At 39.0% G+C, this 14,601-nt stretch overlaps 1 protein-coding gene across 2 annotated transcripts in view; it reads left to right on the plus strand.

Moving 5' to 3' along the window:
• The window catches only part of LOC111948960 (centlein-like), a 192,281-nt gene that overhangs the window by 121,906 nt on the left and 55,774 nt on the right, over positions 1-14,601 (plus strand). For both annotated transcript variants that reach the window (XM_078952039.1, XM_078952049.1), the window contains 3 exons: positions 1,429-1,563; positions 4,832-4,951; positions 9,544-9,665. In XM_078952039.1, coding sequence (XP_078808165.1) covers positions 1,429-1,563; positions 4,832-4,951; positions 9,544-9,665 — 377 coding nt within the window. The remainder of the gene's footprint in view (positions 1-1,428; positions 1,564-4,831; positions 4,952-9,543; positions 9,666-14,601) is intronic.

The raw sequence follows: 14,601 nt of genomic DNA on the forward strand, positions 1-14,601 counted from the left end.
TTAGATTTAAATACTTTTCCACGCGTTCTGTCGTTCTAAAGATTGGTCTGGATTTGCCTGTGTGAGCACACATTTTTCTAAGCACTGTGTTGCGTGGTTTTCTGTGCCCCCCCCCCCCCCCCCTCCTGATTATAGCCCCTCCTTAATTAACAGTGATCAGATTTGTTTTGTGACATAAACGGTGCATGTGCAGAACATTAGGTCTGGCAAGTCTCATTTCAGATTCCGCTCAAGGGCTCGGCAGCAGACGGGTCACGAGCTTCGGGGAGCACAAGCACAAGCCTCACTCCATATGTTCCTGCTTGCTGCATCCTCACTGGCAAGGGCCACTAGTGCCCGACAAGTTCCCCTAAGAACCTAATCGTGTTCAGTAATTACCAAGGCTGACTTGTTCTTTTCTTTTTCTTTTTTTATGTCTTAGCCTTTTTTCCAATCTTGCCGTACTTTTGTTCACTCCCACTCCACCAGCATCTTCTCTCCTGTCATTTTAATTTCACGCGCTCCCCTATCTGTCAGATTTGCTGCAGTTTCATTATGTTTATTTTGCACCTTTTTATGTTTCTATTCCCTTCAGTTTTTTTCCTGTTTCCGTCTTTACTGGATGAACATCAGGATGGGGTGGGAGGTGGGGGGTGGGGAACTGAGAAAGAGTTAAACACCTCTCACTCCGTCAGTTAATTTCCAAATTGCTTTATGTGGCTGATGCTAAAAAACCCACTTCGTCCTGCTGCCTGCCTGAAAATTATAAGTAATTGTAACAGATGCGCCAATATGGCCAACCTCCAATAAACGAGGCCCCAGATAATTTGACCAGCCCCCTTTGACAGGCCAATTTAATAAAACATGAACAAAATCTTCCTCACTAATAATTTATCATCCACTCTCCTCCCCTTTGGTTAAAGTTGATTACCCTGGCAGTTAACAAGGTCACACCCAGATGCCAGGTTTCTGATAATGCAATCAGGACTTTTTGGAAAAAGGTGATGACATTCTACCCATATTTGCTTGCGGATAACATTCTGTAAAGGTCTTTGTTTTATCACAAAACTTTATATACTTTAGTGTGCCGATCAGAAGTTTTCCGCAGTATTGAAATCAGGCTTTACAATGAAAAACTAAGAGAAACAATGCAGGTGATGATATAAACAGATGAGTGCGCTTGTTGAAGCACTTAATTCAGTGAATGAATTCATAAAAAGTTGAAGGAAAATAACAACAAGATACCCAAACTGTACTACTTTATCTTCCACCATCATTGCAACTTTTCTGTAGGCTGCAGGCTTTTGTCTTCAGAGTTCTTCTTTTACCAGCTGCACACCTGTGGTAGTCTGTTTTATTCATATGTTCATGTTCTAGTAAAAACCTACCTTTATTGTCTTTTTTTTAATGTTTATATCAAACAAATTTGTTGCCTTTCTTTCCGTGCAGGCTTTGGTTGTAGAGCGGGCCGATGCTGAAAATCTCGGCTCTCACACTGATCAGGCCTCCACCACAGATTCTGATCTCACACCTGAAGACAAGAATTTCCATCCCAGATCTGCTCGCCCCGTCAGAAGACAACAGGTAGTTCAGCTCACTCCACTGGTAATTATGCCACAGACGGCACCTGTGTGACGAGTCAGCATGCCCTCACGTAACCGTTTTGCTTATATGAGATAGATCAAAGCCACGGAGAAGAAATATCATTAAAAAAAAAGTGCCTGATGAGAATCATGTGATTCAGCAGAGCAAACTTCTGTCAACCTTTGTCCTGAACTTGCCAACACACAAACACAACGCCCCTCCTACTGTGAGCAGACTGGCGTGTGCTGCTGGTTTCACGCATGCCTTGGGCTCAGGCACTGGCTAATTTACCGCTTCAGCAGTACATCATGAACAAGAAAGAGGCTTTTGATCTGCTCTGAATCTCACTCATAAGTTTGGCAGGACACATTTCTAGATGGCCTCACTCACTCCAAGGACGGCCTAAAGACATTGTTTGATTTATGCTGTTGTCCTCATTACATCTAACAATAAACCACAATTATACTCCCCTAAATGCACTGATACTTTCAACACAATTACTTTATTAGATGGTTCTTTCCTAGATGATTTTACATAGACGATTGGCTGACCTAATCTGTCTGCCGTGACACATAACCAGAAAATGAAGTGTATGAGATGCAAAACCAACTTATTTTTGTAAAAATATGCCCATTTTGATCTGAGGAGACACTCCGAATCCAGCTTTTTCACATTTCATATGCTTCATTACACAGAATAAAGCTATGAATTATATTATCATGTATTTTCATGTTGTGCATAATTTGTCATTATCATCAAAGGCTCTGTGTAGTTATTGATCTTTCAATCAACCTTTGTCTGGTCTTTCTCATTTTAAAACTATATTTTTCCTGCTATGGACTATACTCCACCCACATATTTATTATTAATGGCAAAACAATAAGACTTTATAGATGGCTTATCATATTACACATTTTATTTGTTTGTTTAGTAAAAAAAAAAAAAAGTAAAATATAAGAAATAGGACTTGCAATGAGTTTTTATAGTTCTTTGTATCTGTTTAGAAGCCTTCCTCAGCTAAGTGAAGCATGTTTCACTGCTTTACATGCAATACAAAACCTGTTTGTTAGATTAAACTCAAGTTTTAAAGTAGCATTGTGTTTGGATGTGTAGCTTACAGCAACAAGCACAGTTCTTTTTTTTAAATCTGATTTTAAAGTGAGTGTTACTGCTAGCTGAAGTCAGAGACCATTTACAGCCCTACAAAGCCTGCAATTTGCACCATTTAGTGTTGGACTGATACTTACAATTTTGGAAAATCTATTCCTTTCCCCCCAAAAAAAGTCTTGTCTTGTTTTTGAAAAAAATGTTCACTTTGATTCAGAACCCCTTTTGGATTTGAGATTTACAGTATTTCCATCATCTTTCATTTTCCGATTTTTATTTACTTATTTTTTAAATGTATTTTCTAAATGGTTTGGTTGAAATAAATCTATATATTCAATAAAAGTAGTCTTCCTTTAGAAAATACAATAATTATTCATTTAATCCAATAATTAACTTTCTTTTAAAGCAAATTTTGTAATTTTCTTCTTCCAGAAAAAAACGCTTTGCTGTAAGTTTTTAATACAAAATAAATAATTCACCTAAAAAACCCTCCACTTTGTACACTTCACATAACTAGTTGTGTAAAAACTGTTTTTTTCTAATAACCAATCAATTTTTATAGGAAATCTGAGTTAAAAAATTGTATTTTGTTGAGCGTTGTGCAAGTAAAAATCAAACTGAACTCAAATCTTTGGCACTCATACCCCACCCTAATTTGATATTAGTTTACTTTCTTGTTGTGTTTTTGGGCCTTTGAGAATCCTTTGTTATATTTTATGTTTTAATAATTTTTTTTAATAAAAAAACATTTTGCTTAAATAGAAGAGTTAGGGATTGATAAACATGTTTCTAAGACTCTGCTGAAAGTTACATGCAAACCCTCATAGAGAGAGGTTTGACTAAAGAGTTTTGGATATTCCCCACAAGTTACTTTTTAATTGGTCATCTTGAAGTTTCAGTGTTGGGTTTGGATTCTCCTTTTGGTGTTTGGGTTTTCCCCCTGTACGTACAGACGAAGCCAGTTGGCCTGCCACTTATCAGGAATATGCAGATCAATCTGCTAATTAGTTGCATAGAGTCATTAAGGCAGAGTTGGAACACATGGTTGGCACCCATGCAGACATGTTATCAGAGCCGGGTCCACCAGGTCACTGGAGTCAACTGAAGCCCCGGGGCACATTCCCAAACATGTTTAACATGAAAAGGAATTTATGTTGATTTTTTTTTTTTTAATTGATTCAAACTGACCTGGCATTATACTAGATTTTCTTCAGTACTGTTGCTAAAAGGAAGTAGATTCAAAAGATTCAATGCCTTTGAAGTCCCCAGCATAGAATGCTACACTTTATGACATTAATTAAAGACAAAGTTTGTAAGTGTTAATCAAAACACAGTTTCGGATTATGGGTGTTACTGATTAAGTATTCCATCATTAACCTCCTCCTTCTCCTTCTCAATTGCTCATGCAGTCCTGCCCAAGGACTGTTGGGCATTTAGTCGCATTACATATTTTAGCCTGCCATCTGGACAGCCCTGCCTGGCACTGCATGGGGCCTGCTATCCTCACATATTCATATTCTTCTACCATATTGTTCCCAGCGCTTTTTTTACAGCAGAGCCGCAGCACTTCTTCACTTCTTTATTTATTTCTACTGAAGACTCTGGCTCGCAAACTGCACCCCCCTCTAATCGGTAGCTCTTCCAGTTGTCCTATCAAGTGTAACCTGGAGGCCCCTAGTAGAGCAATTAGAGCAGCCTCCCTGCCCACCTCTTGTAATGAAGCCCAGCACATTCTGGAATCTATAGCCCCTTTAGTCTCCCCTAATGGGACATCATTATTGTCAAAGAAACAATGTAAATGGAAATGAACATACTCATTAGCCAGTCACAGGGAGAAACCTTTGCTTCTCTCAGCTTGCAACTCCGGCTTCCAAACACACAGAAGTGAACCTCCTCCCTTTGGCTTCTGCATGGTGCGGCTCCAGCTTGCTTTATTCCTCTGGCAGCCGGGTTGTTTGTGTGTGTGCGTTTGTGTGCAGCTAAACATGTTCACGTTTTACTGAAGATGGGAAGGGAATGGGACGAACATGAATATTTCCATTATTGGCATTCATTCGGTGTGTCTGCAGAAGTTAATTGCTTCATGGACTTGTGCTTTTCTCTGTAAAGTGAAGTGTGTTTGAGTTCTCACCTTAGTGCTTCATTGCTTACCTTCACCCAGGGAACACCTGTTCAGCGGTCCAGGTCTTTGTCCCCAGCCAGCAGTGTGGTGTTGGGAAGCGGCAGCAGCAAGGGAGCCGAACAAAGAATTCAAGACCTTGAAGAGCTTTTGCGATTAAAGGTAAATAGTTTTTTTTTACGTATTAAATAAATGCACTCCTTTTCAGGTAAAAGAAACATTTTTAAAAAAATGGTTTTACCATATTTTGAAAATATTAGTACACAGTACATTATATTACAATATCTGATGCGAAACAATTCATTATATGTTACACTCTTTAGGTGAAACTGTTATGTAGGTGTTCAGCTATTTTGCCTGGCTTTAAAAATGTAAACCTTTCCTCAGAAAAGTATGATTTCTTTTAAAATGTTGGTTTTCCTCAGATCTTACCGTTTCAGAAAGTTTGTTTTTAAAAAATACACAAACTTGTCATTTCATCTATAAACACACAAAAAAATGTGACACTTCCTAAATCTAGAGGCATATTTTTGTCACCAATCAATATTGACCATCTGTATGGGTTCTGATTTTCAAAAAAACCTTTTCCACCAAAATTTTCCCAAATAAGCTTTTTTTTTTTCTTTTAAACCTTTCCTACTATGCTTTATCTGATCATAAAAACATCTTTTTAGACTCCAAGATGCAACTCCAACTTCCAAATGTTTGTTGCTGTTTCCATGAACCTTTTCTGTTTGCAACTAACAGTTAGAGGTGCTCCAAATGTGTGAAGAAAAGTCAGCAGTTGTTTCCCTAATATCATTTCTGATGGCTGTACTTCTTGGCATAGTGTTGACACACACTAAATACGCCTTACAACTGCTGCAAACGTCTGCTTCAGTAGAGATTTTCACACTTGCTTTTTGTCAGAAAGTGTTGTGAATGAAATTATCTACAACAGGCTTTTACTAAGCCCCTTAATTCCTCTGAAAACAGACGTTTTTAGACACAACTGTTTTTTTGTTTTTTTTTAGTAAAGTGTTTTGGGTGCATTGTTTTTTTCTATTTTCTTTATAAACCAGACATTCCTGATTGAGCCAAAACAATGAGCCATGACACTTTCCAGTGTGTTTAAGGTAGCCACACTTCTCTGACTATGTCCTGACCGGTCTTACCTTTCGTCCCTACCTTTCATGCTCACATTATTGTGAAAGTATGTGTGTACAGACCAGCAGAGTTGTCCATAGGCTGTAAATTACCAGGTGGGAATGTTCTGATGATAGACGATTTATTTGTATATATTTTGGGTTTGATTGACTGTTTGTCCTTTATGTACTCCATGGTGTTCTTTTGAAGCTTTTTTTTAATTTAATATTTCTTTTATCAGCTACCATCAAACTTTTTTCCTTTCTCTATATGGCCCTACTTCAGATTTCCTGTCTTCACTTCTTTTCTTTGTCCTTTTACATCTTTGTGTCTGGCCAGGAAGTGAGGGATTATGCAGAGGTCATCTCCCTTTAGGATACAAATCCCTGGACAACATGAGGCATCATTTCCCTGTCAGATCTGACGAGTCTGAATTATATTACTCGCAGACCGTAATGTTCAACATAGACCGGCACAACATGCATGACTGTCTTAGTTAATTGTGCCATTTACTTGTCTGGTACTTGAGGGTCATTCAGCGAACGTATGCACGGCACAGAAGAATGGAACCAGGATTATTGAGGGCATTGGACGAACACATGATTTAGCTGATTTTTGGAACTAATGAAAGGGCCGCATGGTAAATAGGAGATAAATTGTATCCCTTTGTTGAGTGAAGGATTCTCAACATGTACATGTATTGCTTATCTGACCTGTCTTTTAAGCCAGTATTCTCTGTCAAGAATCAACAATGAGAATCCTCACAAACATTTAGCTTTTTGAGGCAAGAAACCCGCCTTTCATCAGCAGCCCTTGAAGCTTTCCATTTAAACTTTTGGAAGCCCAGTCCTAGTCTCTCCTGTTTCAAAATTGTGTTTTAGTCAGGCCATCACCATGTTGATTGCGACAGCTGAGTGGAAAGAAACATTTCTCTTTATAGTCTTCTATCTGGTAAGAAGTAACTGTTGCTGTGTAATTATTTCTCAGCTTCAATGTCCACAGATGTATTTGCTGGCCAAATGAAAGGACTTATTGATTGAGGAAGCTTTATAAGTACTTGGGGAAGTCATGATATGGCCACTTTTATCCAACCTCCTCCAATCACCTCCTATCCCACCTCCCTTCTCTCCTACATCAGTGAACCCCACTGTCAGCCTCAACTTTCCTGTTTTCTCTCAGCTCTTAGTTCCACCAGTTAACACAGCTCTGGTTCAGCCCATTTCATTAGAGAAGAGGTTTTTTTTTTAAGAGGTCAGGGCTGTTTGATGGGGGCAAGGCTGTCTTGCAGATGTCTTCTGTGAATAATTCTCACTAGGGAAAATCCATACATGTCACATTGGCAGCACGGATGGAGCACGGTATGCATGTGCGCACACTCATGTGTCCAGTCCATGTTTGTGTACTCTCTGTGTTCTCTTTGTCCTTGTTAATAATAACAGGGCAGAGAGCTCGCATTTCCCTCTCTGCAGGGTAGCTGTGTCATATCAGCAGTAAACAAGCTCCTTCCCTTCAGAAAGCACTCGACAACTCTCGCTAGCTCTGGCCACTCAAGCAGAAACCTGTCCTGCACTCTTCCATTCACTTTTCTTTTGGCTCGACTTCTTTGCTTTCTTCTCTCTTTTCTAATTTCTCTCCCCTGTCTTTGTCTTTCTTCCACTTTATGAACTGACTTTTCACCTCTGTATGTCCTGTCTGTTAAAAGACTTTCCTCCATTGCCCTTACTACTAAGGTCAATGTGATGGGGAGTGCGGGTGCCCCTGACAAGAAAATCTATATGCTGTCTTCTCCTGCTCCTTCTCTAAAGCAGCAGCCAATTCTTGCTTTGTTTTAATAGCTGTCAACAAAAGTGCCAGCTACAAATCTTCTGCGAGAATCCCCATATCACAACACATGCAATCAAATGGTTCCCACAGTCTGGGAAAGTGCAGCGCTGCTTACTGTAACGTGACACTACAATGCCTTTTATAGGACATCAGTCACTTTTATAGACAAACTGCTCTAGAAAGATTGAAAATAGAAAAATAAATAGAATAGGAACATGTTTATTTCAGTGGGAAGCAAACACTGTACAGTACAGACCAAAAGTTTGGACACACCTTCTCATTCGAATGAATGTTTAATTGCCACTCACAAGAACAAGAAAATTATTGCAATATTAAATAAATTTCTGTTTTTATATCATTTGTTTTTATGTCTAACTATGGGATACGCCCCCTGCCTTTTCCTCAAAAGCACTTATCTCATGAAGCCAATTCTGATTGGCTGGTGATTTTGACCCCAGCGTCACATTTCTAGAAGTGGCCAACGCAACAACATTCAAACGCCTCTACTCACTTCAGAGCGTATTTCAAACCTTTCTTTTTTGGTAGCTAGCTAAACTGTCCACAGATCGGGGGTCAACTCTGTTGCTGGGTGTTGGCTACTCCTGCTTTGGGTTCTCTACCACACACCAAAGCTCACACGCTTTCCTCCAGTTAACACTCTAGGTAACAGGAGGGTTGACACTCCCACCCCTTACACCAGAGGTTATGGGGATTCTGGGGCTCGACTCTGCAGATGCGACAACACAATTTTGAGTAAGGACAAACACCAGTTCTGGTTGCCTTTTGTTGGAACATTTATTTAATTGCCACTCAAAAGTACAAGATAAATCCTGCAATACAAAAACAACTTTCTAAAGAACCGTTTATCCCAAAATACGTTTCTACGGTGGCTCTGAAGTGCAAATCACTCAACAAATCACGTGGCGCAAAAACATTTTAAGGATCACAATGATAAATAAAAAAGCAGAGCAAATATTAAAAAACTGCATTGTATTTTAGCAAACAAGACAAAACTCCAGAGACCAAATCAAAAACAAAAAAAAACATTTGGAAAGCAAAAATAATTTCTAGAAAACAAAATTGAAATGTTAGAAGAAGAAAAAACACAATGAGAAACCAGAAAAGGTAGGTATTATGGGAAATTGTTGATTGGATAATGATTTCCACTATCGCTTCATGTCAAATAACTTTTGATTGAAATGATGGACAAACGCCTTTATCCAATCAGCGATGTCCCATAGTAGCTTACCTTTCCTGGTGTCCGTAAATAGGAAAAAAAACATTTCGGAAATCAAAAATAATTTACGGAAATCAAAACTCAATGTTCAAAACAAAACACAATAACAAACTGGAAAAGGTAGGTTTGCCTTAAAAATATGTTTTTTTGTTTAAGTTCAGAGCACAAGTTCATGAAGATTGAGAGATGAATGAATTGAATGTAAATAGCACTCGATTTTGGTTTGTCAGTTAACTACACCTGCTTTTTATTAAGGTTGCATACATCATTGGGATTGGATCCAGGTATTTTAAGGCAATGGCAAGGTAAAACTTGTACAAGACACCAGTTAATTATTTGTTTAGTTTAAACGATTATCAATTATTGTCAGATTTTACATTTTTCTAAATCTCCAAATGTGTCTTTCTTTAGTTTATCCTGATCCTGTGTGGAAATAATGAACTGTTTGTTTTATGTTCTCTGTCAACTTGATGTACTAGCATACTTTTATTTTAACTACTTTTAAACTGTGTCTTTCCTTTGAGAATACATCTATTTACTAAAACATTTTTGTATTTGTTCATTTCAGACCAAGGAAAATGAAGAACTGGGAAAAGCACACAAGAAACGCCGTGAAAGGATGTGTTTGATTCAAAACTACTACAAGACAGTTAGAGATCAGCTTAAAGAAATTGAGAAATCAAGTGGCTTGTGAGTATCCTGTTTACTCTCTTGTAGTGTTGTTTGTAAATTGTAAATAATTCCCAACATTGCAAAAAATGAGAGCTCAAGAATATTGACAAACCACAATATCTGCTGCTTCCATATATTTTACATTTGATCTATAAATTGTAAGGGAGGATATGTGTATACCTTCTAATGCATCCGTAATCACGCCCCCACCAATAACTTTTTATGAATAGATATATGATGGTCCGATATTTTGTCCATGAACCCTGACTTTAAGGAAAAACAATCCTGACATTTGTGGAAACATGACAAGTTTGTTTTATTAAGATGTTTTTTAGACATCTAGTGGGCTTTACCATTATTTATAAAGCATTTTGTCCACAGTGTCAAGTGTTTTGTTGTGTAGTGTGTTGTGTTTGCTGTGCGTTTGTTAGTTTTGACGATAGAGTTTTCACTGTGACCTCAAAGTGAGCTTTTGGCTGAAGAGTCGAGTATTTTCTATGTTTTGTTTTTCTTTTCAAATCGTGCTTGGTGAAATTGGTCTAATGTTTTTGGAAATGTGTTTTAGCAATTGGGAAAAAACAAAAAAAATAAATTGTTGATACTATTTGCTCTTTAAGTTGCGCTTTGGGTGAAGCGTGGTTGTAAACTGGTGCTCTATGCGTTTTTTAAACTGAAATGAACTGATTGACTCATTCTTCATTTGAGGTCAGACGAGGACTTACTGCTAGTTTGGGAACAGATTTTTTGCTCATAGATTTTAGTTGCTTGGACAGTCCCTGTGCCTCTGCATCGCTTTTCCCTCAGCGTTCATTAATATGTGAGAGCTAGAGGCTGGAGGTGTTTAGTCCTCTGGGTTTTTTTTCTCCAGGCCTGTGGAGGGAGGGATGAGAGGGGAGTCGTTTCCTGCTTCAACAGAAACCACATGATTTTTTTTTTTTTTTACACAAAGTAGAAAGTGTGCTGCAATATGTCATTAACATATGTCTCTTGCTTTCTCTATTGCCTCCCTTTAACCTCTTTAATACTTCTTTTTTTAGCAATTGAGTACCATTGAGGCCATTTAAAGAGAAGCTGAAGGTGTGGCTGCCTGTTGGCCTTGTGGGAGCGGAGTGTTAACTTTGTCAGCTGTTTTCTCACAGGGTTAATTAAAGAAAACACCAGTGCAATGGAAATCTGTGTGAAAGTGGAGAAAGTCAGGGAGCATGTTCATCTTTAGGCTTGACTCTGCTCATGCTAGCTCAAAACAGCTCAACTGAATATCTTTAGACTAACAAGAGAGCTCCAGCACCAGAAAAACCATTACGGCATATTAATCAAGTCACGAAAGTAATTTTCTAACTAATGTAATATTGTATATTTTATTAAAGACCGTATAATTACTTTAATTTAATATATTTATTTGTTTATCGTCACCATGATTTAATTCAGAAAGCATTATGCAACAATTTGCTCCCTTACTGTGTCTCAGTGCCATGTTTCAATCTGACATAAATTGATGCAATAGGCAGCTTTGCCCTTTTCCATCAGAGCCTTTCTTGGCAGCAGTCAGTCATTCAATTTTATGATCTTGGCATTTATTGGCATTAAGCCACATCCTTTAATAGCAGTTGGAACTGCTTGGGTATTCCCTGCTTTGAATAAGACACAATTAAAAAAGGACTTAAATATTCCCATCAATGCCTCAAATTGGAGCCTTAACTAGTCAGTTGGGATAGGAGTCTAGTCTTGGTCAATTTTGCGCTTGTTAGGGATCTCCTAATACTTTCCATGATGTTGTTCTATTGATGTGTCTCTTTTTTACTTATACATCTATATTAAAGTTTACATTTTTCCCAATTCTTTCTACGTTACTTCGAGATGTCATCAAGAATGTTGTGAATCTTTATTCACAGTATGAACGTCTGTGAGAATCAGAGAATGTTCTTGACTTGGTCTTTACCAGAATCTTTTAAAAAGAAAAACTGAAACAGACCTGAACTTGTGTGTTCGTCCAGAATACAGTACATACATGTACATAAAATCCTTGTTTTTCTCACCAGGTTAAAAAATGCCTTCAAATTTTTGCCAGTTGCAAAGTAGACGTAAGATCACTTGGCTCATCAGGATGCAGCTACTGTGCAGTCCCATTGACCCCCTCCCGCCGCCAATCACCATTACAGCATGACTGTATTTTCCCAAACTGCCATAAAGGAAAAAGGGAAAAAAATCCAACTTCCTATTTATATTAGAGAGGGGAAAAAGTTTTTTAATCAGACTGGGGATGATGGGGATGAGCAAATAAAATTAAAGGTTATTAAAGCATCCGTACTCTGATCAAAGTTGCACCCATAAACACATTCCCCCTGATTCAGAGCAATTAGCTGCAGCAGCATGGAAATGTTCTCTCTATCTCCTCCTGCTTAATAATGGAAACTAAAATACCATAGGGGAACATACACTGCGGCCTAAAGAAGAAAACCGTCTTCTGACCCCATGTTCAACAGTTTCAAAGTCTACGGTAAACAATTTAAATTGTATGGTTTTTTCCATACCTTTCTATGAATGTGTTTTTCTACAGAAAGCTGTTGCTACAGTACACATTAGAAATTGTCCTGGTTGTTTGCTGTGCTTGTAACATGAAGAAAAATCTCTTTAGTGTCTAAAAAAAATACATAGAAAGTATTTGTAACATACACAACAAAGTACTCCAGTGACTTTATACTACTCAAAGGAGCAATTGCAGTTTAGCACCAAATAAAAAAAGGTTTACCATTTTTCAGCAGCGTTCAACTCCCAGTTACTAGTCTTTAACTTGTTTTGGCGCTGCATAACGCAATATAAATAAAGTAGGAATCTTTAACAATAGCAATGACCCTTACAGCCAATTTCTCTTGCGCTATCACATTGATTAGGCTAAAATGATAAACACGTGTTTGTAACTGTGCTTGTGTGAAAGAGGCCGTTTGAGTGACGCTATATTCTTAACAGCTGCTTTTGCAATTTGTGGATTTATCACTAAATCCTCTTTTAGTTTGCAGATGAAAGGCAAATTGGAATTGAATGTGTTGGACTAAGACTGATTGATGAGTTGTATCTCTGCAGAAATGTAGCTGGGAGGCAGTAATGTTTGTTCATGTGTGTGCGTGTGTATTTATTACCGGTACTTTATTTGGAGCATTTCTGGCACTGTGAGTGAGGGAACCTGTAGCCCTCATTAGGATTATTTTTTTAAAACTTTTTCTACTTTACAGTTTTGCTCTGCACACCAAGACACGCTTTGATTTAAGTTGAATTTTGAATTAAAGAAACACCACGGTGGGGCGGCCGTAGTGGCAGTGGTAGGGCGGTCAATCTTCAATCGGAAGATTGCAGGTTCGATTTCCGGCTTACCTGCCCATGTGTCGAAGTATCCTTGGGCAAGACTGAACCCCACCTTGCCTCTGGTGGAAGGTTGGCGCGAGTGTTCGGCAGCGGAGCCACCACCAGTGTGTGAATGGGTCTGTGACTGTAAGCGCTTTGGGCCTTCGATGAAGGTAGAAAAGCGCTATATAAGTATACACCATTTACCATTACCTTAGAATCCAGCCTCAAAGTTGGCAAGTTTTTTGTAGTAAACAGAGGAGAAAATTGAGACAATGGTAATGCTGCTGGGTCTCGCTTTTTTACAGCTTTCAGTAAAGATGTGAAATCAAACAGTTAAAATGTGGATGGACTATGCTGCTGATACGTGCTGATGCAACCATTAAGAACGAGAGTACCAAAGAAGACTTTAGGTGTCCCTATTCCAGGGGCCGGGAACCTTTTTGGCCGAGAGAGCCATAAACGCCAAATATTTTTAAATGTAATTTCGAAAGAGCCATACAATAATGTTGTGTCTCTTTCCCACACTGATGCACGGAGACTTAACCTCTTTTAAAGTTCTTTATTCTGGTTACTGTAGACCGCAACAAACGCCGTACAACTAATTCATCAACTCCTGAATCTCTCCTGCCGAGACGAGAGAGAGCGTTTCTCCCAACTTTATATTCACCTGCTCCCGCTCCAGCCCCTCCCATTTCCCTTATTCGGCCCATAGCTGAACCCCATTGGTCCAAATTACCTAACAACAGGCTGAGCGACAGAACTGAGAGCCAATCAGATCTCTGCTTGATGCCTTCAATGAACCCCAGAACTTTTAACGCGGCCCTACAGCCAAGTTAAACTCAGTCCGCGACAATATTTTTAAAACTAAATATACAAGTGAATGTGTGCATTTGATGTAATTTCAACATTTTTAAAGTACAATAAGTCTGTGGATTCTTTTTAATAACATTGTTATGCTGTTGCTAATAAATGATGAGTATTTCTCGTGGTAGTTTTGTTGATGGTCTAGTCTGGTTGATACGTGGTGAGTTTCTGCTTCATGCAGGCGTTGAGACTTTAATCGTGATCGTAGGTCTGAATGTTTTGTAGATGTGAGACAGACTGCTCACATGCAGACGCGGAGCCAAACACACACTCACACGCTGCAGTGAGTGACGGGAAGCGGGTTTTACGTTTTTACAATCCCTGCGCGATTCACCTGCAGCCTGTCCCCACAACCCCTCACCCCCACCCTCTGCTTTCTCCCTCACACATCCCGTCCCCGCAACTGCGCGCTCTTTCTCAGAGACGAGAGCGCGCAGTTTTAGGCACGGCAATTCACAGGTTTCCGGGTGGTACAAACTCTGTGAAATAGATAATAGTAAACTGATAGTTTTTTCTCCAAGCACCGCTACTACTGCGCGCCTCTGGCATCGCATCGCGCCCGAAAAGGACTGGTCTAATGAAAAAAAGTAAAATTAAAGATTTGTCTGCGAGCCACATGTGACCATCAAAAGAGCCATATATGGCTCGCGAGCCATAGGTTCCCGACCCCTGCCCTATTCTGTTCTTCAGACAGACAGATGTTGCACTAAAGCTCATGTCAGCATAGTTTGAACGCCAGCCTGGAGGC

Source organism: Oryzias latipes, chromosome 1 (genome assembly GCF_053564925.1).
Source record: "Oryzias latipes strain Hd-rR chromosome 1, Olatipes_Hd-rR_3.1".
In the NCBI taxonomy this organism is placed as follows: Eukaryota; Metazoa; Chordata; class Actinopteri; order Beloniformes; family Adrianichthyidae; genus Oryzias; species Oryzias latipes.